Source organism: Zea mays, chromosome 4 (assembly GCF_902167145.1).
Source record: "Zea mays cultivar B73 chromosome 4, Zm-B73-REFERENCE-NAM-5.0, whole genome shotgun sequence".
NCBI classification, from domain to species: Eukaryota; Viridiplantae; Streptophyta; class Magnoliopsida; order Poales; family Poaceae; genus Zea; species Zea mays.
In genome coordinates this window covers 249,812,883-249,836,738 of record NC_050099.1, presented here as the reverse complement: position 1 = coordinate 249,836,738, position 23,856 = coordinate 249,812,883, and the positions used below count along the sequence as shown (strand labels likewise).

The 23,856-nt window shown below is 44.2% G+C and overlaps 1 protein-coding gene and 1 pseudogene across 3 annotated transcripts in view; both read right to left on the bottom strand.

Moving 5' to 3' along the window:
• Positions 1 to 2,686: 2,686 nt before the first annotated feature.
• LOC103656056 (E3 ubiquitin-protein ligase UPL3) lies at positions 2,687 to 8,566 on the bottom strand (annotated as a pseudogene). The gene is made up of 8 exons (XR_004549365.2): positions 7,740 to 8,566; positions 7,151 to 7,244; positions 6,950 to 7,066; positions 6,671 to 6,844; positions 6,438 to 6,599; positions 5,670 to 5,906; positions 5,457 to 5,578; positions 2,687 to 5,210 (listed from the first exon to the last, which is right to left on the bottom strand). The product of XR_004549365.2 is annotated as an E3 ubiquitin-protein ligase UPL3 (transcript).
• Positions 8,567 to 8,625: 59 nt separating this feature from the next.
• Positions 8,626 to 23,856, bottom strand: part of LOC103655001 (kinesin-like protein KIN-6) — a 29,342-nt gene continuing 14,111 nt past the window's right edge. The window contains exons 10-20 of one of the 2 annotated variants that reach the window (XM_008681822.4): positions 18,469 to 18,583; positions 18,059 to 18,113; positions 17,810 to 17,931; positions 17,376 to 17,618; positions 16,853 to 16,970; positions 16,511 to 16,639; positions 16,342 to 16,433; positions 9,414 to 9,566; positions 9,234 to 9,319; positions 9,070 to 9,142; positions 8,626 to 8,994 (exon numbers count right to left, since the gene is read on the bottom strand). In XM_008681822.4, coding sequence (XP_008680044.1) covers positions 8,893 to 8,994; positions 9,070 to 9,142; positions 9,234 to 9,319; positions 9,414 to 9,566; positions 16,342 to 16,433; positions 16,511 to 16,639; positions 16,853 to 16,970; positions 17,376 to 17,618; positions 17,810 to 17,931; positions 18,059 to 18,113; positions 18,469 to 18,583 — 1,288 coding nt within the window. In that variant the 3' untranslated portion in view covers positions 8,626 to 8,892. The remainder of the gene's footprint in view (positions 8,995 to 9,069; positions 9,143 to 9,233; positions 9,320 to 9,413; positions 9,567 to 16,341; positions 16,434 to 16,510; positions 16,640 to 16,852; positions 16,971 to 17,375; positions 17,619 to 17,809; positions 17,932 to 18,058; positions 18,114 to 18,468; positions 18,584 to 23,856) is intronic. The other variant, XM_008681823.4, reaches the window with a different exon arrangement.

Here is a 23,856-nt window from a genome sequence, read left to right as displayed (position 1 = left end):
ATGCGCCATGTACACTCAGCTGGCAGGCGGCGCCCAAGCCATCCTGCAGGCGGCATGTCTGTCCATTCCCGTTGGCCAACAGTACGCCTGCGTCGTCATGCGTAGCACTCATCATAACTCGCGTGTTACCGAGGGTGCTGCCGCAAGATATCAATACTGTATGCGCTACCGATATTATGGCGCACGGAGATCACCAGGGCAGGGCAGGCAATAGTTCCATCCTTCCATTTGTCCCTGGGCCCATGTATCGGGGCTCAGAACCCTTGTACATGCCCCCCTTGAACTATAAAAGGGGAGGCATGCAACATTGAGGACTCAGACACACTTAGACGGAGCTCAAGCTCTCAAGCTCAATACATCACACAGTGGAGTAGGGTATTACGCTCCGGCGGCCCGAACCACTCTAAACTCTTGTGTGCTTTCGTGTGTTCATCCACCAAACTCGTAACAGGCAAAACGCTTAGGCCCCTCCTCATCTTAGGATTTAGGGCGGGTGCATTCCGCCACCCGGCCAGAGATTTCCCCTCCAACAAGGTTCGTGGACCAGGGCGGTTATGGCCGAGTATTCTGCATCGCACGTCGGTCGCCCTGAGAGTGCGGGCGATTCTATTGAAGAAGGATCCGAACGCACGACCCCACATGTCAGCCAAGTAAATGAATCTGCTACGTGGGCCCTCTAGTCAGCGAGGGAACGGAAAAGCTGGCACGCGCGCAGAGGTCGACCCGGGTGACCCACCTGTCGGCACCCCGGTCCCCAGCCTGGGCCATGCAGACGGCGGAGTGGGATGGGCCGTTGAGAAAATCGGCCCAATAACTGTGTTACTCTTTTCTTTTCTTTTTTATTCTCTTTCCTTTTCCTTTCTTTTCTTCTCTATTTTTAGATTTCAAATTTAAATTCAAATTTGACTATGAACTTGCACTCATATTAAATGTACCAGTTGAACATACTAGTATGGAATGGTTCTATTTATTTATATATTTACTTTTCTTTATTTTGTATAGTATTTTTCCTTTTCTTTCCCTAATCTCCAAATTGTAAATTAGGTCTTAATCCCAAATTTGGACATTAATATGTTTCTATTAATATTATTATTATTGTTATTAAATGCACACACAAATAAATTTCAGCATGATGCATATATTATTTAGGTGTCATTAGCTAATTAATCACTTTAAATGTGGTTGTTCACATGTTATAATAAATAGAGGACAAAACATATAAGGGAATTAACTTCTTTCTTATGATTTACAAATTGGGTATTACACTAAGAGACATCTTAATATGGCCACCTTTGCCGCAATTCATCTTTATACTCCTCAACATTTTTATTGCAAAATGATTTGAGAAAATGTGTGAGTTTTTCAATAGAAAATATTTTGTTCAAAATGGGTATGATGAAGGGTTATCACCATTATCACCTTTGAGCGGGATGATTAGGGACTCCCTGGTTTGGGAGGGTCTTAAGGTGATGGTTCAGCCGGGTTAGGTGTGGGTATGAAGGATTGTTCATCTTGTATAAGGACCGGTTTACCATTCTTCACTGTCTGTACTCTTATCAAGTACAACCACTCGAGACTGTATGGTCAGTCATTTGATCCGAACTTGAACGGCCTGCACCATAGGATTATGGTGGTTGGGGAGCATCGGGAGGACAAGGAGGGGGAATCCTTTTGTTCTGGTTTCTGCAATCTTACCGTCGTGATATCCGAATATCGAAACTCTCTCCTCCCTTGCACGACTTTACCTTAACGGTTGTTCCGAAAGGAACAAGACCACCTCCATCAAGTACAACCACTCGAGACTTTACCTGTACTCTTATCAAGTACAACCACTCGAAACTGTATGGTCAGTCATTTGATCCGAACTTGAACGGTCTGCACCATAGGATTATGGTGGTTGGGGAGCATCGGGAGGACAAGGAGGGGGAATCCTTTTGTTCTGGTTTGGGCATGGAGGTGGTCTTGTTCCTTTCGGAACAACCGTTAAGGTAAAGTCGTGCAAGGGAGGAGAGAGTTTCGATATTCGGATATCACGACGGTAAGATTGCAGAAACCGGACTAGTGTGTAAAGTGTACACCTCTGCGCAGAGTCAAAAACCTATTCGAATAGTCTGTGTCCACGATTATGGATGAGTTATGGCTTGGTTTGATAATTAGTGTTTTGTTTTCTAAAATGTTTTTGAAAAGTGATTTTTAAAGGTCCGGTGGTTGAGTCGTGAGCTATAGTGGACGGGAAGTCCAGTAGTAGTGGAAAACTACCGAGAATCCTAGATGGTTTAGTCCATTGGATTTGGTTCTATTTTGAAAAACTTCCTCCTCATTTGGAAGAGGATGCGCTTAAAAAATGACAAAATATTTTACAAAATAATCTTGCATCAAAAATTGTTTTTTTCTGCAAAATAACATAAGCTCCACATACTCCATGTATTATATCTTATTTTCTCCCTCCGTGAGTGAAGATGGGCTGCTGGGTCGAGATACCATGGTTAAATTGAAGAAGAGAGTACTTGCGTTGAGTCGAGGTATCAAGCTATAAGGAGTCATATTGTGTTAAGGCTAGAGTATATTATTAATATAATCGTAATCAGTTTGGTTGATTGATTAATAATTAATAAAATAGATAGATCTCTACTTGTTTAAAGCATGATTTTCATTCTGATGTAGCGTTGCGTTTCTGTATCGGAAGGGTAGAAATGGTACACTGGGCCACATTTATTAACAATTCTGGATCAACATCACCAGTTCTAAAAATCCATTTTATTTACATGTATGTACTGGAAGAGGGGGGGGGGCTCTTCCTCTATGGCCTAGCCTGCCCAATGGAAACAGAAACTTGTAGCTGAACAAATGCAAAAGAAAGGAGAAATCGACAGCAGCACCTGCATCCGACCTTGCTGAGCCTGTTAAAGAACAGCATAAAACTGGCCACCTGTAAGTTAGTTCGGATATTCTTATGAAAAATGAAACGATCCTCGGCCTTCCAGGATCGCATAAAGCAGCTTCTCGCGCATGATTTCCTGTCCAAACAATAGCAATAATCCATCAGCAGGGATCATCATCGGAATGTCCAAAAACAGCAAGCACGCTATACTTTTGTGGAGTACGGGGGCAGCTTCACATAATTGGCGCACGTCATCACACTAGGCAAATCAGCAGCAGCAGCAGCAGCAGACTCTGTTGCCCCAGTTGAATTTGAAGTATTCGCAGCACTTGAAGGGTGCTGGCGATAATCAAAAGTAACATCAAGTTACCATAATAGCAAATGCCATGATAGATAGTAGATAGTACCTTCCTAACTACAGTAAGCTTGGGACTAAGGGCAGCCAATCCACCAAGTGGAAACCCCGGTTACAAACTGGCAGAAACGCATGCTGCTGCTCAGGGGACAATTCTGACTGAATCTACAAACAAGAGCAAGGAACCCGCATTTCACACAATTGCTATTGACAAACACTTCGGATTTCACACAAGATGCTATCAAGAAGAGAAACCCCTTGTGCTTCAGAGATAGACCTGTAAGAATCTGATTTTATGTTCAATGAGGTGCAAGTCCCTTGGTTATCAGCCTTCTGGTACGTTATTGTGAAAACATCATCCCAGTAGTGGTTTCCATCGTTTTGTATACAAGATCCATTAAACACTTCTTCATCATCCTCGTCAAGCATAAGTCGACGACGTTGGATAGCTTGACATACAGTCAAATGTTTGCTAAGCTGCTCCCCACCAGCAGTGAATACATACAAGTTTATTGTGGTCATTCATGCTTCCTCCAAGTGACAGACCACACCGATCTCAACCACCTATAACACTGCGACCACCAACAGAAGCTAGCCCAGCCATCGTCGCAGCAACAAATGACCCGAATGTGCTCGTACTTTGAAATTCAGTAGAATCGGGTCCTCTGCTAGAAGTGTTTCTAGCACCGGAACCAGATGATGGCTGCACCTGGCTAAAACTGGCTGAGCCAATGTTACACTCATTGGAATCACCTAGTTTTCCTTTGGCAGTAGTAGTGCTTTCATCATGAGAATCCTTCTTTGATGTACCACCCCATGCAGCAGATGACTTTGATCTTGTTGTTGGACGCCGACCAGATTGATCCATTGCAGTTGCTAATGATGCACCAGCTATGGTGCCAGGAACCACAGATTCAGAATTATTACCAGATGGAATTATAGGCTTTGACGCAACCTCACTGTGTTGAACTCTGGGCCAAAGAAATCCTTCAACAGCTGCTAAACTGGCAAATGGATTGATAAGCACAATATTTGATGAATAATCCCGAAGTGGTTTTTCACCTTGAGCTGGGGACAGACGAAGCTTGAAGGGTTGAGCCAGAGCACTAAGACCTGAAGTCAGACGGGACCCTCCATTACCAATCCTACTAGACTGGCTGAAACAAGAGGGAAACGTTCCAGCGAACACAATGCACTTTGCAGTTTCTTAACCAACAGTGTCATGGCAGTTTCATCCCGTTCATGATCAATAGAAAGGGAAACAGATACGAACGACTTGTATCATCTAAGGACCTGCTGACGAAGCTGAGGTAGGTTTCTTTCAGATACCTTTTCCTTCCCAAATGTTCCACAGGACAAATAGTCAAGCAATGCTGTGGTAACACCACTCCTAATGAACTCAAATGTGGAAACACCATTAACTTTGCTAAGCTCAGAGAGCATTTCAGATATTATTTTGTCTAATTGTTCTTCGACATCAATTGAGATGTCCAAAAAAATAGCTCAGAATGCCCTGAGTTTAAGAAGGTCATCAGTAACCCCAATATCACCTGAATCAGTGTCTGTCAGGAAATATTTATCTTTGAAAGACTTTGCATGGTCACTAACTACGAAATGAAGGCTGGTGTTCAGAGCTTCTGAAGCGATTGTTGTTGAGTATGTAACCCCAAGGTTGGAACTATTCGATTCATCTACTGAACTATTTTCTGCTGCCACATCACCCCCACGCCAGTGTTGACGGACGTGATGGCATGGCAGAATCATTACCTTTATCCTGAGGTGGCACCTGACGAGCCATTGTGTTGGAGCCTGGAGGATTCCAAACATATAAGTGACACCACAGCATGAACGACACCTTCCCTCACAAACAACTTGGAAAATGTCTCTGGAAGCTTTTCCATCATTATTTCTGCTATCTGAAGAGCAGGAATCAACACTTGAAGATCGTTCCATGCAAGAATGCCTGCAAGGAAGCTGTGATGGAAACAAAATAACTTATAATGGATTGGAAAAGAAGTATGTCTATTACTCTATTGAGACTTTCTATTCGTCTTTAGCATCCATTTTTCTGAAATTATTCTCTAGAAATGAGCTAAGAAGCATTTGTTCCTTTAATGAAAAAATGGGCAACTCTTTTGTGTGTTCCAGGAGAGGGAGAGAGAGAGAGAAACCATTCTCTAGACAAAAGGAATAAGGCTTTGAATAAACTTGTGTTAAAACCTGGATATGTTTGTTGTGCCAAGGAGAGACTGGACTGTCTCAGCGGAGCTGTAGTACATTAACTTCCCAATGATCGATAAACACTTGCGATGTATTGGTGCATTTACACTAGAACCATACACCTGAACAAGCACACAGGCTGTTAAAGTACCTAACAGACAAAAAAACAAACAGCAATTTAAATGGCTGTCAGGGAAGAATTCCGGTACTAACCTGTGTCATTGTGGGTAACAAATCCATACCGAACTGTTCTAGGAGCTTAGGTTGGTCACGCAATAGCCTCTCATTGCCAGACTTTTCGTTTCCTGTAGAACCAGCCCCCTCTTGTTTGATGGAAGCAGATTTATTTGTTGAAGAGTCTTTATATGCATGGTAGTATGTTGGTAACTCAATGATTATCGCAGGCATATGCGGAAGCAAATTATCAGCAAGGATCACAATCTCAAATATCTGAAATATTAGGGGTAAATATATGAAAAATATTTGGACAACATGAAACATACATGTTTAAGAAACTGATGGGTCAAACAGTGTGGGCTTCACGAAAGGGCCTCTAGCGTAATGGTTAAGGCTTCAGGTCCTGGGTTCAATCCTGAGGGGACGAATTTCGGGCTTGGTAAAAAAATCCCCTGGTTGTGTCTTGCCCATTCCCGGGTTACGTATGCAAGTCTTCGAACATACTAGTTCACTACTCTTTTCAATGATTGTTTGTATGGTTTAACAAGGCAAGCACAATTCCCAGCATTAGCATCTATGTTCAATGCTCAAGAAAATCACACAAACAATTACTCGATGGTACATATAATTATGAATATGTGTGGTAGATGAAAGCGTGAGATGTTAAAGCCTACTTTTTCACCGATAAATCAGAATGTTACTGGATCGAACCACAGAGAGAAATCATGGCTGAATTGTTTATTTAGGGCTAGTTTGGAAACAGCACTGGCAGAAAAGTCCTACGTCAGTGATAGAAATATTCACCTGATCGGCAGGCCTTGTTACAGCACGGGGGACTAATGTTCCAGAAATCAAAGCAGGGCCAGAAAGGAAATCTTTAAGAGTACCGCTGATCCCAAGAAGTAGTAGTGTTTTAACTGCCAGCAGGGATCCACTTGCACATGTTGAGAGAAGACGGATTAAGCCCTGAAAAAGTGTGTAACCTTATTTTAGCACGGTAAACACTAGAAGGGTGTCAAAAACAAATTGGTGCATACTGTATATGTAGATGTACTCAGTGGTTCCTGGCCAGAGGAGTTGCCAAGAGCTATCAAGCTAGCAGCTTGAGCAACTAATCCATGATTGCAGAGTTCATCAAGTTCGTCGGGGTAATAGGCAAAAGCTTCAGCAATGCGTGTCACTGTCAAACAAACAGAAGCATGCTCTAGTACCTGTAAGGCACATAAATAAATGTTGGGAAATACTCGTACATGATATATATACCTCGATAAGCATATCATAACGCAGAGGTGTGACTGTCTGCACTTGAGAAGTACCTTGGAATCATGGTGGTTTAGGAGATTCGTGAGCGATGGGACAGCTTCCATGACAAACTCAGAAGCATCGGCCGGCAGATTCCTGCAAATATTTGCGGCCGTAGACAAGGCTACCCTCTACAACCAACATGTCCCCCCATGGGAAGAGGTGTAAGTAGATGCAAACAGTGCGCAAGGTAAGAAGGGTTGTAAGAAGATGACCTGAACCTCAGTGGAGAAGAAGTCAAGTTGCTTTAGAACAGCCATTAGCGCACCAGCTCGCAAACAGGCGGTTGGGTGCGTGCTCCTCAGAGATCTTCCAGAGAGTAAAGTATATGTATTATATTAGCAGCACCTTGGTAACTGGCAGGGAGCTAAGGGCATGCAGGCAGAGAGGATGACTGATCATCTTTTTTATTACTCTGTAGATAATAATGAGTTAGGATAGGAAGAATAAGGCTCTGTTTCAATCCCACTAGATAAACTTTAGTAGCTTTTTTAGCTACTTTTAGTCATTTAGTGATCTAAACAGGAGAGCTAATGGTAGTGTGATAAAATTTAGCACATATTATCTCATAAGCTGCTCAAGGGGTGCTAAAAGTAGCTAAACGTGGGCCAGAGAACCTCATTTTCTACTCATACCCTCCAACCTCATTCCCTCACTCTCAGCATTAGAGGCATATGTGTCTTTTTATTTCAACGTGCTAAACTTTATTAGAGTAGTCAAACAGGCCAAGGAGCTAAACTTTAGCCCTTCAATTTATATGGCTAAAGTTTAATTAAAACAAGGCCTAAGAAAAGAAGGTACCACCTGCTTGGCGAGCTCCATGTTGTCAACGGTGAGCAGTCGAGCACAACAGTATGGCCCCGTAGTGCACGACCGCGGAGCAGGAGGGGAGCACATAAACGAGGTTGGCTAGTGCCCGCGCAGCGAGCAGCATGACGCCTGGGCTGGCACCAGCGGTGGCAGGCTGGCCGAGCATCCCGACGAGGATTGGGACGAAGGCGGCGAGCAAGTCCTCGGAGCCGATGGAGCGCATCTCGCAGAGCTGCATGAGCGACTGGAGCTGGCGCGACTCGTCGCCGTGCGCCTGCAGGCCGGCGAGGAACCTGACCGGAGGTGAAGGGCTGGGGGAAAGGAACGTCGGCGTCACCAACGGACAGATCGGGGTCCTTTCCCTTGTTGCCGGCGGCGCGTGAGGAGGGCGTCGATGGCTGCTGGGGCGACGGCGCTGAGTTGCGACTGCCGCTGCGTGTTTCCATGTACAGGGCAAGCCAAGGCTCTGGCCGAGACTAGGTGCCAGTGGTCGCCAGCGGCAGCATGCGCATGAATCCAATTCCTGGATTAGATTCGTCGGCGGTTGGAAGGAAATGGGGATTTTGGCCCGTCCCTTCATGGCCAACAGGTTTTTCATGGCCGTCCCGTCATTAAAACATTTCAAAAGACCTAATTCATCATGAAACCAAAAAAAAAACTGCTCTTCTGAATGAATGATTGTTTGTAGTATGGTCTAAGAAGACATTTTAGCATCTGCTGTATATGTTCAATGCTCAACCCAAACAATCATCGCTGGAGAGCCCAGCAAACCTAGCCGGCAGCAACACGGCGTCTGTCAACGAGCTGCTCTAAAATAAATAATATGTCCCTATTTATTTCAGCTTTTTACAACTTCTGGCTACTAAAAGATGTTGCGGACTGTCAAACGCTCAACTTTTCAGCCAGCTTTTATAAAATTTGTTTGGGTAAAAACCATTCAAAATCAACATAAACATATAATCGGTTGAGTCATTAAATAGCAGAAATCCGTCAATTTCTACATCTTGAGTCATATGGACACATTTATCTTTCTACACACGTAATCTTAATGATACTCAGATTCTCTACGCTAGATTCTCTCAGAAAAGCAGGTAAAAAAAGCTGAACCAAACAGTATAATATGTGTCACGTCATGCGGTGCCGGCTATCATGAAGCTAATCCACGGACCGGACGGCCTTTCATCAGAAGTTGAACAAGCGCATCTGATCTCCCGGTTGCCACGCTGGACGATGATCTGCCTCTTTCTTCCTGTATGTAATGTAATCACCACCCCAACTCAGCAAGCGACTCCAACCTTTTCAGTATACATACATGCATACGTACCCTTTCGTTATCCGCATCAATGTCAGCGCCAGTGAATTCCCTGAGCAACATAGCAGCAGCTGGCTGTAACCTCCTGCTCAACCAAACAAACCCTCGAGCCTAATTAGACATATATGTGTGTGTGTTTTATTCTACTTGTACACACAACATAACCGTGCATTCACCTCCTGGTTTTCTCTGTCCTAGAACCAAAAGCTTCCTTATCTGTATCCGCAGTTTCGTCTGCCTCCCTGCCCTTGCTTGGAGGAGCCTAATCGCAAGCAACACAGCTTTATATTCTAAGCTGTACATGTATAATCTTAATTAGTGCTTAATACATTCAAGGCAAACAAAGTACTTCAAACCTTTGCAGCTTTCGCTGAGGCATGATCACACTTTTCGTCTAGAGCTTGACCACCGTCTATACCATGCTCCAGTTCCACGTTAGCCTTTTCTACAGCAGACACACATCTTCCAGATTTCTGCTTCAGTTCCTCAAGCTTCTTTTCAGAACCAACCTGTAGGAAGTAGAGATTGTGTATAATGTGTGGGATGGTAAGATGTATTGCATTGAGTTTCTAGAAAGAATATATAGGAGTATATGATTTGGAGGGCAAAAAGGCTATCCTATAGATAAGGAAGGTTATCCTAGATACAAAAAATGTTATCCTGGGATTACAATCAATACAAACCAATCATATCAGAAGTTGCCTAATATACTCTAACATGCCTAATATACTCTAACATCCCTCGTAGACGTAGTTTTACCAACACGAACGGATAGACTAGAGAACAATAGAGATATCCCCCCCCACAGTCGGAACGCCGGTGCGAATGTTGTGACCGGAGTAGCCCATGCAGATGATAGCCCTTTGTGACGATTATGCCGAGATAGCCGAGTGCAAGGGCACCGAGCCGTAGTCGAGGTACTGTGTGTCGGGTAGCTGTGGTCGATGTAGCTGTCAAGGAAGCCGAAGAAGACAAGCCACGGGCGCGGGCGTAGCACGCGAGAAGGCCCGTGGCGCGGCAGGAGGCGACAGGGTGACGGTGGCGCAGAAGGAGCGCGCCATAGACGAAGACTGCGACGCAGTCAAGGAAGTAGCCGATGACGAGGACGATGTTGTCAAACCGTCGTGGACGAGGCGTGCTCCAGGTTTGCCACGCCTGGAAGCGTGTCGTAGACGAATGCACGTGTCGGTGTTGCCAGTACCACACGTACTACATAGAAGACCCCAACCAAGTGCTAGTGTCTGAAGGGACCAGGAAAGAAGACATGCACGACAGTTGTGGTGCGGTATGGCAGGAGTGTCGTCGCAGCTCACAGTTGTCAGCGGAGTAGATGAAGTAGTCGAGGATAAGACGGCGACGCTGGCAGCAAGGTTCTGCTAGAAGAATGCGAAGAGGTAGGCGTGGCGACGAGGATCCTGGAGTCACGGTGGCGAGAACCAAGACACACAGGAACAAGAGACTCGACGACGCAAGTGGATCGCGACGGCGGTACTTGTCGGCAAAGAACTCGGTGACAAACATGGTGCAGACCAGCAATGATTATGTCGACGCAGCTCGCAGGTGCCAAACAGCTCACAGACCATGCGCAAGAGACGCGCACCGACGAAGTCGACGACAATGTAGATGCAACGGCGGGGGTCAACGACGAACGGCGAAGCTGCTGACCGAAGAGGCGACGCAGCGACAGGGACAACGACAATCTACGCTGCTGCCGAGGATGCGATGCAGCGACAGAGTCAACGACAGGCCGCACTGCTGTCCGAGGAGGCGATGCAGCGGTGTAGCACCCCAAAAATTCAAATCTTGAAAATTTCTCAAACTCGCAATAAATTTAAAATGAATTTTAAATTTCGTTTCAAAATGTTTGTTTGCGAGTTGATCTGAACAAATAAAATATAGTTCTCTAAATTCTCTCCAAAATCCACCTCAAAATATCCTACAAATATTTCCCCCGTGGTCTCCCTCAAAATCTTTCTAGAAATACTGCCTAAATATTCAAACGATATTTCTCCAAATATTTTTCTCCTGAGAAATACCCACGGAATCATTTTTAAAATCCCTACAAATATTTTCTTAATAATTTACCTTATGCTCATACGTACACATACGACTCTGGTGTCATACGGTGAGCTCTACAAGCTAATTTCACTTATACATGGCTAATACATGCTTATCTCACACTAATCCTCGCCTCCTCCCCCTAATCCCCCCACCTTCCCTATAAATAGAGGGCAAAGGGCTCCCTCATGCCATCCCAAGCCATTTCATGGCAACTCACTCCCACTCCTACACAAGCACAACACGAGCACACGGATCGTTCGGTGGTTCATTCGATCGTTCATCCGAATGTTCATAGTTTGTTCATTCGTTCGTTGGACCGATCGTTCGTCTGTCCGTTCGTTCGTCCAAATAATCTTTGTTCAGTCGTTATGCTGCCAAAATTCTGATCATTCAATCGTTCGTCCATTCGTTCATAATCATTATTCATCGTTCATCGTTCGTTCATACGAACTATTCATCGTTCATTGTTCGTTCAAACGAAATATACATCGTTCATCAGATCATCCATAATCACTATTCATCGTTCATCAGATCGTTCGTCCAACTATTCGTCGGTACTATTCACCATTCATCTGGTCGCGCAAATATTCAACTACTCATCCATCATGATGATCAACTCACCTAAGAACTGCCAGACCAATATCTCAGTCATACGGACTCCGGTGATTGTGATTTTCCTTCCAATAAGAACTTCTCGTTTGGTCAACCATCCTAGAATTGCTCCAAGTTGAGCACGCTTAATTTTGAGGTTCTTTCGAACCGGGCTTCCAAAAATAAAGGTGAACCATGTTTGTATGGATACACCGTCAATCCTATGAAACCTGACCCAAGATACCGCAGCCCATCCGGACCAAAATATCACAGTATTCCAGCTATCTAGATCTTGCCTTACTGTTGTCCCATCTGACACAGTAGGTAGGAACAGTTGCCACCAACATAAGCCTCAGCTCATGAACAGTCCAGAAATAATTCTTGATACTCTACTCAAAACCTCCAAATATTCTAATTCTATAATATTCGAGAAATATTATTTTTTCCTTTTTCTAATTCCTATGATTATAAAATCCAAAACATTCCCATATTCATATTTCAGAAAACTTCAAAAATACTCATGCCCCATATTCTACCTATAATTTCCCCATTTAAACTAAGTTAGACAATCCTTTAACCACTATTCTCATAAACAGTACACTCTACCGTACCAAACCATATGTACACAGCTATAAATACACTAGTTACTCTCTCCCTCCCCACCATGGTTTACAAAACCAACCGGTTTTGGCGGTAAACCGGTCGGTTTATCGAAACCGACGAGGCGCGTTTTCGGTTAACCACCGGATATTTTTTTTCAAAATTCGCCCCAAATTCAAAAAATTTGGAAAAAATCATAAACAACGAAAATTGCCAGTAAACCGTCATTTTGGACCAGTGGCGTACCCGGTGCCGTAGGCTTCCCGCACTGTGCGGGGTCTGAGGAAGGGTATCTTTAAGCGCCAAGCCTTACCCGCATAATATGCAGAGGCTGGGGCTCGAACCCGGGACCTTCCGGTTACAGACGGTAGGCTCTACCGCTACACCAGTAAACCGCCATTTTTTGCCGAGAAACCAGATTTTATGCCAAGATTGAGTTCCAGTTTAGGCATTTAGTGGTCAGTTTAGGCATATTAGTCTTGTTTATTGTTATATGCTATATGTGAAGATGTTATATGCTATATGTGAAGATGATTTACTGTTAGATTCTTACCACAATGCACCTCTTCACAACGGGAGACAATAAGCGGCCGACATCGTTCGGCTTCATTTCCAGTCCAAGATGGAATTCGTAGCTCAAGTAGCTCGCGTTCTTCTAACTATCTGCTTGGACAAGACCCAATCTAGAACCCTTATGCATGGCAATGGCAACCGTAACAGATACCACCAGGCGAAGTACCACCATCGATCATGTATGGGTATGAAAACTATGCACCCCCTCCACCGCCATATTCAAATATGTATCTACCAGGACCACAGTATGGGTATGGACAGGTTCCCGCTGCACCAGTATGTTATTTTTGCTTCGTCGATAAGTATTTATTTCCCGTTCTTGTTTTTCTCGCTAATGTCTATCATATCTTTTGTATAGAAATATCACTATCACTATGACAGATTGGAACCATATCACGATCTTATGTGTACTATAACTATGACTCGAGCTGAATATATGAGTATTGTGAAACAAGTCGACTTATGTGTCGTTGGAGAGCTGTAAAAGAACTTGTATTTGAGTATTGCGTAATTTGTTGGTTGTTTGTTGCATGAGAACTGGAGTTTGCGGTTGCATATGTATGTTGTATGTTATTTTGGTGAACATATGTCGTGTGGATCAATTAATATTTACTGTGCAATGTGAATTGAGCAAATTACAAATAAATCATGTCATAATTTTCCATTGTTTCTGCAAAAACAACGAAAATCGATTTTTCGCCGGTAAACCGGTACTTACCGATGGGTAACGGTTTTTTCACCTAAAACGGTTTTGTAAACCGTACTCCCCACACCCTCAGGACACTAAGCCAAGGCAAACCCCACCCACTCAGTTATCCCGCTCTAACGACTACACGCCTAGTACCACTTCGCCTCCAATCCACCCTTCTGGTAAGCAGCTCCACTCCACCACAAGTAATATCACAACACCACATTACACAAATTCTGCTCAAGACTCTACCCATCCATATATCACCACTCTTGACCTGTTATTTTATGCATTATATGATTTTGCTACCAATAGACAAGTTCTAACTCTACCCAACCTTAGAACTTTTGCGCAATTCATCTTTATACTCCTTGACATTTTTGTTACAAAATGATTCGAGAAAAGGTGTGAGTTTTTCAAAAGAAAATGTTTTCCAAAATAGGAATGATGAAGGGTTATCACCCTTATCTCCTTTGAGCGGGATGATCAGAGACTTCCTAGTTTGGGAGGGCCTTAAGGTGATGGCTCAGCCGGGTTAGGTGGGAGCATTAAGGATTGTCCCTCTCGTATAAGGACCCGGTTTGTCATTCTTCACTGCATGTACTCTTATCAAGTACAACCACTCAAGACTATATGGGCAGTCGCTTGATCCGAAGTTGCACGGTCTGCACCCCAGGGTTATGGTGGCTGGGGAGCACCAGGAGGACAAGGGGAATGTTTTTGTCCTGGTTTGGGCATGGAGATGGCCTTGTTCCTTTCGGTATAACAGTTAAGGTAAAGTCGTGCAAGGGAGGAGAGAGTTTCGGATTCGGGTCTCGTTGGCCATGAGATCGCAGAGTCGGACTAGTGGGTAAAGTGTACACCTCTGCGCAGAGTCAAAGACCTATTCAAATAGTCCGTGTCCACGGATATGGATGAGTTATGGCTTGGTTTGACAATTAGTGTTTTGTTTTTAAAAATGTTTTGAAAAGTTGTTTTAATTAGTGTTTTTGAAATAGCAATGGCAACCGTGTTTCCAGTAGCTGTTTTGAAAATAAAAACCGGTGGGAAACTACCGAGATTCCTGGATGGTTTAGTCCAAAGGATTTTGTTCTATATTGAAAAAACTTCCTGCCCTTTGGAAGAGGATGCGCTTTGAAAAAGATAAAATGTTTTAGAACATACCCTGCATCAAAAATTGCTTTTTGTGCAAAAATATCCTGAGTTCCACATACTCCATGCATTATATCTGATTTCCCCATTCTGTGGGTGAAGGTGGACTATTGGGTACGTAAGTACTTACTCTTGTTTATTTGTTGTTTTTCATAGAAGGAGATCGTTGATCGGGTAAGAGTTACGCCTGTTCCCAACCATGCATGTGGTTGTTGGACCGCTAATTTGCTTCGCTGCTTATATTGGGCTACGTCAGCCCCACTCTAATCATATGTCCCGAGTTGTGGACCAACTCTTAAAGTTGATCGTCACCTTTATAGGTTTGTCTCGTTTAAGTAGATCTGGAACCATCTGATGTATAAATTTGCATACTAGCCTCCTAGAACTAGTATTTGTATCACATTTGAGTCCCAAAGGATTAGGACGCTTCAAGCGGCAACCCTCGTGCCTGGTGAAGAAACTCGCGGCAAACGACAGACGTCACGTAAGGGTGATATCGATGTCGATGGCAGAACCTCCCAATCAGTAGTGGTGACGATGAACCGACAGAGATCGACGTGTCGGCGAAGAGGCGCAAAAACAGCATGCGGGCGTCCCCTGGCACGCCGCTAGTTGCACCATGCAACACAGTCGGAGAAGATGAAGGAGACGGTGTTGTCGAGGCCGATGTCGATGACGCGCGAGCCGATGGGCGACGGAGATGCAAACCCGATTACTTACCAGGACAACGAAAAAACGCAGCAGCAACAGATCTGGTACATCACCAGGGTATCCTAGTGGATGGGTGGCCACCAACACGGGGAGAAGACTAAGTACGGCGTGGCGTCATGGCCGCCGCAAGCGCAGCGCAGCGCGGTAACAGGACGGAGCGAGACCCGACTCGCTTTCCCCACGACGTGTTGATCCCGAAGACTGCCCAGTTGTGGTCCAGCCGGCAGCGGAGGTCGCATTCGCCTCCATGACGGCGTGCGATGTTGCCTGCGGCGAGGATATAGCCCCATCACAGCCGCCACCACGACGACATGCAATGGACCAGATCCGGTTAGGGTAGCCGATGGGAAGGTGGACAGAGGACGCCGACAGGGCCTTGATGGTGAGTTCTGATCTGGTGTTGTGCTTGATGATGCGCGGACGGACGCAGCGGATCAGATGGATCCGCATCGCATCCTACGAGGGTGCTGCCCCCGTCGAAGATCAATCTCCCCAGGGGCGGGGCGGCGGCAGCAGAAGAGATTGTGTATAATCTGTGAGATGGTGGGATGTATTGCATTGAGCCTGTAGGGAGAATATATAGGAGTATATGACTTGGAGGGCAAGAAGGCTATGCTAGAGATAAGAAAGGTCATCCTAGATATAAAGAAGGTTATCCCGGGATTATAATCAATCATAAACCAACCATATCAGGAGTTGCCTAATATATTCTCACATGCCTAATATACTCTAACACAACCTAAACAAGTATAATTGGTTTGTCAAGTTTCCTAACAATGACATGCATGATACATCTGACTTGGCTACAGAAATAAGATAGAAAATTCGACCTGAGAAACATACAGGAACATTGTTGTCCGATTTGGGCAGTGGCTGAGAAGAATGAAATAAATATGTTAATTCCTTACCGTTCCAAGCAAGGAAGCCTCACTAGAGCGGGTACCTTCTGTGTCAAAGTTCACTTGCTGTGAAGAGCTACAAGATTCATGGTGCTTCTCTTCTAATGAAAGAATAAAATTGTCACAAAATTGCATCAGAGCAAGAAAACATTCACTAAAAGGTTAAAAAGCTCTTCACCTCTTATATTGATATCAAGCTGAATATCCTTATTCTCTAGTGTGATCTTACTCAGCTCTTCCGTTTCTTCATCACTTTGCCCTACGGTAGATGTTTGTTCAGTGTTCAGGCACAGAAGTGCATCATCTTCTACAAAAAAATTTAAAAGATACCCCCTAACGATCTTTTGCCTAGTAAAATTCATGAAAACTCAAGCAAGCAGGTTTTCCTTATGAAAAAATTAATCATCTTTTAAGAGGGAGTCCAATCTCTACAGAACAAGAAATATGACTCCTAACATCTTGCAAATTGATATGTAAATATATTTAGAAAAAAGGATGGAAGTATAGAACTATAAGCTACCTGTGAAGCTTTGATCTGAATAACTAGATGCAGGCATTGCACCACCAGTGGGTGCAGGTGTTGGCACAGTAAAACTTTCAGATTTATCTGATTCCTTATGAAGCGCTTGTAACTCTACCTAAAAGAACAGAAAAATGTAAAGATAATTTGTTACTATTATTTCCAATGTATTTGCCACAACCCACAAGTGCTAATAGCAAAACAATAGCTAATAAAAAAGCTAAAGATAATTTGCTCTAGTGAACTCTAATGAAAAATCTTGCCACAATGCACAAGTAACCCATAACCTTGTGTTAGGGTTGGGTGATGTACTAATAGATTAAGTTAAATGGGTTTGGCCTGTTACATAGGGGTGGGAGAGTAATTACACGGGGAAAACACCAAATCCTAAACGGATATTCTAACAATACTCTAACACCTAGTACTAACTATCCTTGTTTCCAGAATAACCAAGGAGATAAATGAAGGCCAATAAAGTTCCAAAATAACAGATGAATCAAAATTTAAAGTTTATTTTGCTTACATGGAAATTATCTTCTGAAGCATCATTAGATCCCAGGTCAGCTTGATTTGATATATTAACTAAACTCTGAGCAGCTTGACCAAATGATGAAGAATCATCATGGTCCACAGAGTCATCTTCATTTATTGGAGAACTCTTGCATGAACAATACCTTACAGCCTTCAGCTCCTTTTTCAACTCCATGATTTCGATATCTTTATCTCTAATCAATTCTTTCATGCTTTCAACAGCATTCTCGGACTCCTATTATGACGGCATAAAGTGAAAACAAAATCGGTGTAGTAGTAACATTGCAAAAACGTTCACCATAAAAAATTACAATAAAACTTTATTGGGTATTTGAGTTCTGTATTAACCACCCAGAAAACCTCTTATATTGAACAGATGTTCCACATATCATGCTAAGAAGAAAAAAAACATGCATCAGAAATTACCAAAAGTTTGTGCTTATATTGTCTTAATACAGTCAATAAAGCCCTTGCAAAGTTTGTCATTATTGCTTCGCTTCTGGATACCCTTGGCATCTCTGGGTTAAGAGACACGTGATGCACGCCATCTGTACCCATTTCAAATATTATTGCAACATTGAACGTAAATAAAAGGTTCACCAGTACCACATATAACTTGTACCAAAAATAAAGCATGCCACATTGAAATACATCATAAGTGCTAGTAAACAGAACCTTTTTCAGAAACTTTAGAAATATCATCTGTATCAACATTTTCCTTTCGTTCAACCTGCAAAAACGTAAAATATATGTCAACACAGTCCCACTAAGATATAAAAAAATACCTTCCCTAGTCCTATGACTTTTAAAACAAGAGTTGTGCTTATGATCAGATGGGAGAATATATATATATACATATATATATATATGGTTTAAGACAGAAAATACATAACTAACAACAACAAAGTCTTTTAGTCCCAAGCAAGTAAGGGTAGGCTAACAGCAATGACATAACCATTCAGTAAAAATACATATGGTATGTATATGAATTGAAACTTTGGGTAAAAATGTTGCAGTGCATGGAAGCTATCTATAGTCTTAAATCTAAAAACGCTCAAATATTGAAGGTAAACAGGAATTTGTACCACAAGGACTGCAGGCTTCTGAACCTTCCTTTTTTTCTTGTTCTCTTGGCAAATCAAGGAAACATTGATTCTCTTTTGCGAAGCCAGGTCAAAAGAATCATCAAGACTAGTGTACCTGACAAGATAACAGGAAGCAAAATGAATGAGAAATTAGAAAGGGTAAATTAGACATCTTGGCTATAAGGTTTTCAAGTAATGAATATCACATGGTAACCAAAAGGCTTACAACAAAAGGAGTACCATAAATGGCACACCTATTCTGTTGTCTTTGGAGGCAAAAAAAAGTTTCTAGAAAGCTGGTTGATTTGATTATGTGATTGCGAAAAGGCCTCTAGCTGAGTTGGTTAGGTGGTCTGAGTAGCACTCCTCAGGTCCTGGGTTCGACTCCCCGTGAGAGCGAATTTTAGGTTGTGGTTCAAAAAATCCCCTCGTCTGTCCCACGCCAAAGCACAGGTCTAAGGCTCAGCCCCGGTGGTGGTCGTTCTCACATGGGCTTCGATGTCGCTGTATATGGGTGGGGCAGGGGTTCGGGGGTTTTCTCGACCTGTGTGAGAAGGTCTTCTTCTTAATACAATGCTCGGGGGGCTATCTTACCCCCCGCAGGTCGAGATTTTTTTTGATTATGTGATCAATGTTGCCACTTTCATCGCCACATTTCTTTTACTTGAAGCTACATACTATGATCTTACAAGATTAGCACGATTCTATTAATATGATTATTGTTGGATTCATGTATATGTATTGGTGTAATTGGGCATTGGCTACCCTGATTTAGGGTTAGGGTTTCTATTCTATCCAACATGGTATCAAACCACTCTCCCTTCTCCCTTCTCCCTCCTCCTCGCCTCCCCCTAGCCGTCAAGGCCCAGCAACTCGCTTCTTCCCCAACGCCGGTGGCTTCTCTTCCCAGTTGGCTTCCCTCTCGACGCCTAGGCAACTCCCTCCCCCACGCAGGCACGCGTCCTCAGCAAGACCCCTTCTCTTCACGCGCAAGTAGGTGCCTCTCGGGCGCGCGCGGCTTTTCCCCACCGCTGGTGGCTTCTCCTCCTGCACCCTCCTCCCCGCTAGTGTCCCTCCCCAACGCAGGCGTACATCCCCCACTGGCGAGCCCTCTTCTGCCACTAACTACAAACAGCCACAGTCTTAGCCAGGAGGGTTCTGACTGCGCCGCTATGATTTTGGAGGCGCTCGCCTCGAAGTATGGTCTTGAGGCTGATGCGCTCCAAATCCGACGTGCTGCGTCCAACTCGTACCTGGTTTTCTTCCCCTCCGTGGATCACGTTGTTCGCGCCTTGGCTGGTGGAAATTCCATTTCCATACCCCCCCCCTCCGGCTGCATCTTAGGAGGTGGTCACGACAGGCGTCGGCCTCTGGTGGAGGTGCCCTCCCTGTGCTTATGGATGTTGAACTTGGCGGGATTCCGGCACACCTCTGGGGGATTGATACGGCAGAGCATCTGCTTGGTGGACACTGCATTGTTCAGGGATTACATCCGGATACTGTTGATGGGACGGATTTGTCAGTTCTGAAACTGAAGGCTTGGGGTTTCTCTATGGATTGCTTGCCTTCTCGCTGTGATCTCCATGTTGAAGAGCCGACGTCTATTGGAGAAGATGGATCCTGCTTCCCTCGCACATTGATTTACTCCATTTCGGTGAAAGTGACTACTCCGGTTGCTTTGCTGGTTGAGGAGCAGCCTCTGTTTTCCTCCCCTGATGATGATGAAGACCGGGATAGCAAGCATCAGCGGCAGAGGCAGCATATTCCGGATCATCAGTTCTCTTCGGTCCGGACCTCTGTTCATGCACGGTTGGGACCACGTATCACTCCTGGTGGGGGAGGTGGAACAGTTGATGCCGCTCCTCTCCCAAATTCCTCGGTTGATGAGTTGCAGGCGCCTGTTCCCTCCTTCCCTGGCAGTCCCCCGTCTCCTGCGTTAGGGGCGCCAATTATTGCTAATATTGGACCCCTTCCTGCTTCAGTTGGGGGTTCTGTTGTTTCCACCGGTGGGAAGACTGCTGATATGACATTGGAGCCTTTTTCCGGGAATGCCCTAGTTCCTTTGGTTTCAACATTTAATTTGGAGGAGCAATCTGCGTCAAGAATTCTGGTTTCTTCATGGGACTACAAGATCAGGGCCAAACCTCCCTGCTTCAAGATTTATGTCCGTAAAAAAATCCCAGTTCAGCTAGCACAGTCTGAGGAGATTGGAACTTCTACTCCTTTGCAGAAATTTAAAGATGGAATTACAAAACAGATCAATGGAATCCTACCGGCCCCTATCCAACCAGTCAAACGGAAGAGAAAACTGATTCCTAGCAATTTCAACCTAAGGCGAAGCAGGAGGGTGGCCAAGATACCACCTGAGTTAGGCTCTCCCTCTGCTGCAAAGGTGTGCAAGCATCTGGGTTTCTGTGACGAGAGAGAGAATATTTCCTTCACGGATGCAAGAAGATATGCTAAACTGTTTGATTCACCTCTTTCTAGAGAGCATATTACTGCGCTGGCAGCCCTGTTCGGTTGGGAGGTGCCCCCACCTGGGCAGTCCTGAGCTGTGCGGTTTGGTGGAGCTGGCTGAATTTGTTTTTTCATGGATTCAAATGGTATTTTAATATGGAATGTGAGGGGTCTCAACGATCGTGCTAAGAGAGACTCTATTAAATCTTTGGTTCTTGACACAATGCCTTCTATTGTGTGCCTGCAAGAGACCAAGTTGTCATCCATCTCTGATTTTGATATTATTACAATTCTTGGGTCGGCATATAGTAATTTTATTTTTAGCCCCGACATTGGAACCAGAGGGGGTATTCTTGTAGCGTGGCGCGACAGAAACCTTTCCACTGGAGTTTCTGTCATCAAGGAGTTTTCAGTGTCAGTTCAGTTTCAGTTGCTGTCAGGTCAACTCTGGTGGTTCACAGGTGTTTATGGGCCTCATCAAGATAACCTCAAACTTGCCTTTCTTCAGGAGCTCGGTGTGGTCAGGAATGAATGTGAAGGGCCATGGATCATTGCTAGGGATTTTAACATGATTTATAGAGCAGAAGATAAGAATAATTCCAATATCAATCGAGCTTTGATGGGAGATTTCAGAAGCTGGATCAATTCTCTGGAGTTAAAGGAAATACCGCTATGTGGGAGGAGATTCACCTGGTCAAATCAGAGAGAAGATCCTACCCTTGTCAAGCTGGATCATGTCTTCTGCACTAACAGCTGGGAAGAATTTTTTCCGGATTGTATGCTCTTTAGTAATGCCACTGTGACCTCTGATCACTGTCCCTTGACTCTCAAACTCAAGGTGGATCTTAGGGGGAAGCGCAGATTTCATTTTGAAAGTTTTTGGCTTAAGCTCCCTGGGTTCCTTGAGGAGGTTGCTGCCTCCTGGAATCAGCCAGCTCATTGTTACTGTCCTCTTGAGAAAGTGTCCATGAAGTTGAAGAGATTGTCCAAAAGACTGCAGTCTTGGGGGCACAAAACGGTGGGTAATGTTGGGACTCAATTGGGCTTGGCTCGCGAGGTGTTGCACAGACTGGAGATTGCCCAGGATATTAGGACCCTGGCTGTTGAAGAGGTTTGGTTGCTGCGAAAACTGAAACAACATTGTCTCGTCCTAACTTCTTTACAAAGGACAATCGCCCGTTTAAGGTCTCGGATACAATATTTGAAGGAAGGGGATGCAAATACAAGTTTTTTCCATATGCAGGCTTGCTTTAGAAAAAAGAGAAACTTTATTTCTCATTTGGAGGATGAGGGCGGGACTGTGACTAATCATGACCAGATGCAGGAGCTGTTGGATAATTTCTTTTCAGATCTTTTGGGGACTGAAATCCAGAGACCTTTCACTCTTAATTTGCTAAATTGCCACAGGGATCCAGTTGACCTAAGCGATTTAGAATCTCCTTTCTCCGAAAGGGAGGTTCAGGATACGATTGCAAGCCTTCCCAATGATAAAGCACCTGGTCCTGATGGTTTCCCTGGGAGGTTTTACAAATCTGCTTGGCACATCATTAAGACAGATATTATGGCTGTGCTGGACTTTCTTCGTTTTGGAAATGCTCACAGTTTGGGGCTGCTGAATTCAGCATATCTTGTGCTTATCCCCAAAAAACGGATGCCTTGTCAGCCAGGGATTTTCGGCCTATTAGCCTAATTCACAGCTTCGCTAAATTGGTTACTAAGTTGCTAGCTAATAGGCTCGGCCCCCACCTTCAGAAGTTAGTGGCTGCTAACCAAAGTGCTTTTGTGAAAGGAAGATCGATTCATGATAATTACATGATGGTGCAACACTCTATTAAATCTCTTCACAAAAAAAGAGTCTCAAGTTTATTTTTAAAATTGGACATCTCCAAGGCTTTTGACTCCGTCTCCTGGGCTTTTCTCATTGAGGTGCTTTCTCACCTTGGATTTGGAAATATTTGGCGAAATTTGATTTCGAATCTGTTGGCTTCATCTTCCACTCAAGTGCTGCTAAATGGGTCTCATGGTCTTCCTATTAGGCATCGGAGAGGGCTTCGCCAAGGTGATCCCCTTTCCCCCATGCTATTTGTGCTAATAATGGATGTCCTTAGCAGTATGTTTCTGCTAGCTGAAGATAGGGGGCTGCTCCATAACCTTCAGGAAGGGAATGCCCGAAACAGAATTTCTATTTATGCTGACAATGTGATTCTGTTTGTTAAACCTATAGTGGAAGATCTGAATTGTGTTAAGGTAATATTGGACTGCTTTGGTTCAGCGTCTGGACTGGTGTGTAATATGAACAAGAGCTGCGCCATCCCAATTAAATGTAGCGACCAAGCTGTGCAGCAGGGTTGCAACCTTCTTCTTTGCAGCTCGGCGTCCTTCCCCTGTAATTATTTGGGCCTCCCAATATCAGATAGAAAGCTCAAACAGGCAGATCTTATGGACTGGGTTGAGAAGATAGCAGATAGACTCCCCAATTGGAAGGCTCGGCTACTTAATCTCGCTGGCAGGACGACGTTGGTGTGTTTTGTTCTCTCTGCCATCCCTATTTATCTTCTCATTGCCATGAGTATTCCCAAGTGGGTGATCAAATCGATTGGTAAGATTCGCAGAGGGTTCTTATGGAGAGGCAGAAAGGACGTGAATGGAGGTAACTGTTTAGTCTCTTGGGATGTCGTTACAAGGCCGCTTCTATTTGGTGGGCTTGGGGTCCCAAATTTGTATTATCAGAGCTGGGCACTGCAAGCTAAATGGCTGTGGCTGGAGAAAACAGATTCAAACAGGCCCTGGCATGGGCTTATGTTGCCTGTGCCGTTGCAGGTCAGGAAGTTCTTTCATGCTTCGATTATTACTGCGGTGGGCAACGGAAACAAAACTTTATTTTGGACTGATAGATGGATAAATGGCTGCTGCATCAATGATTTTGCTCCT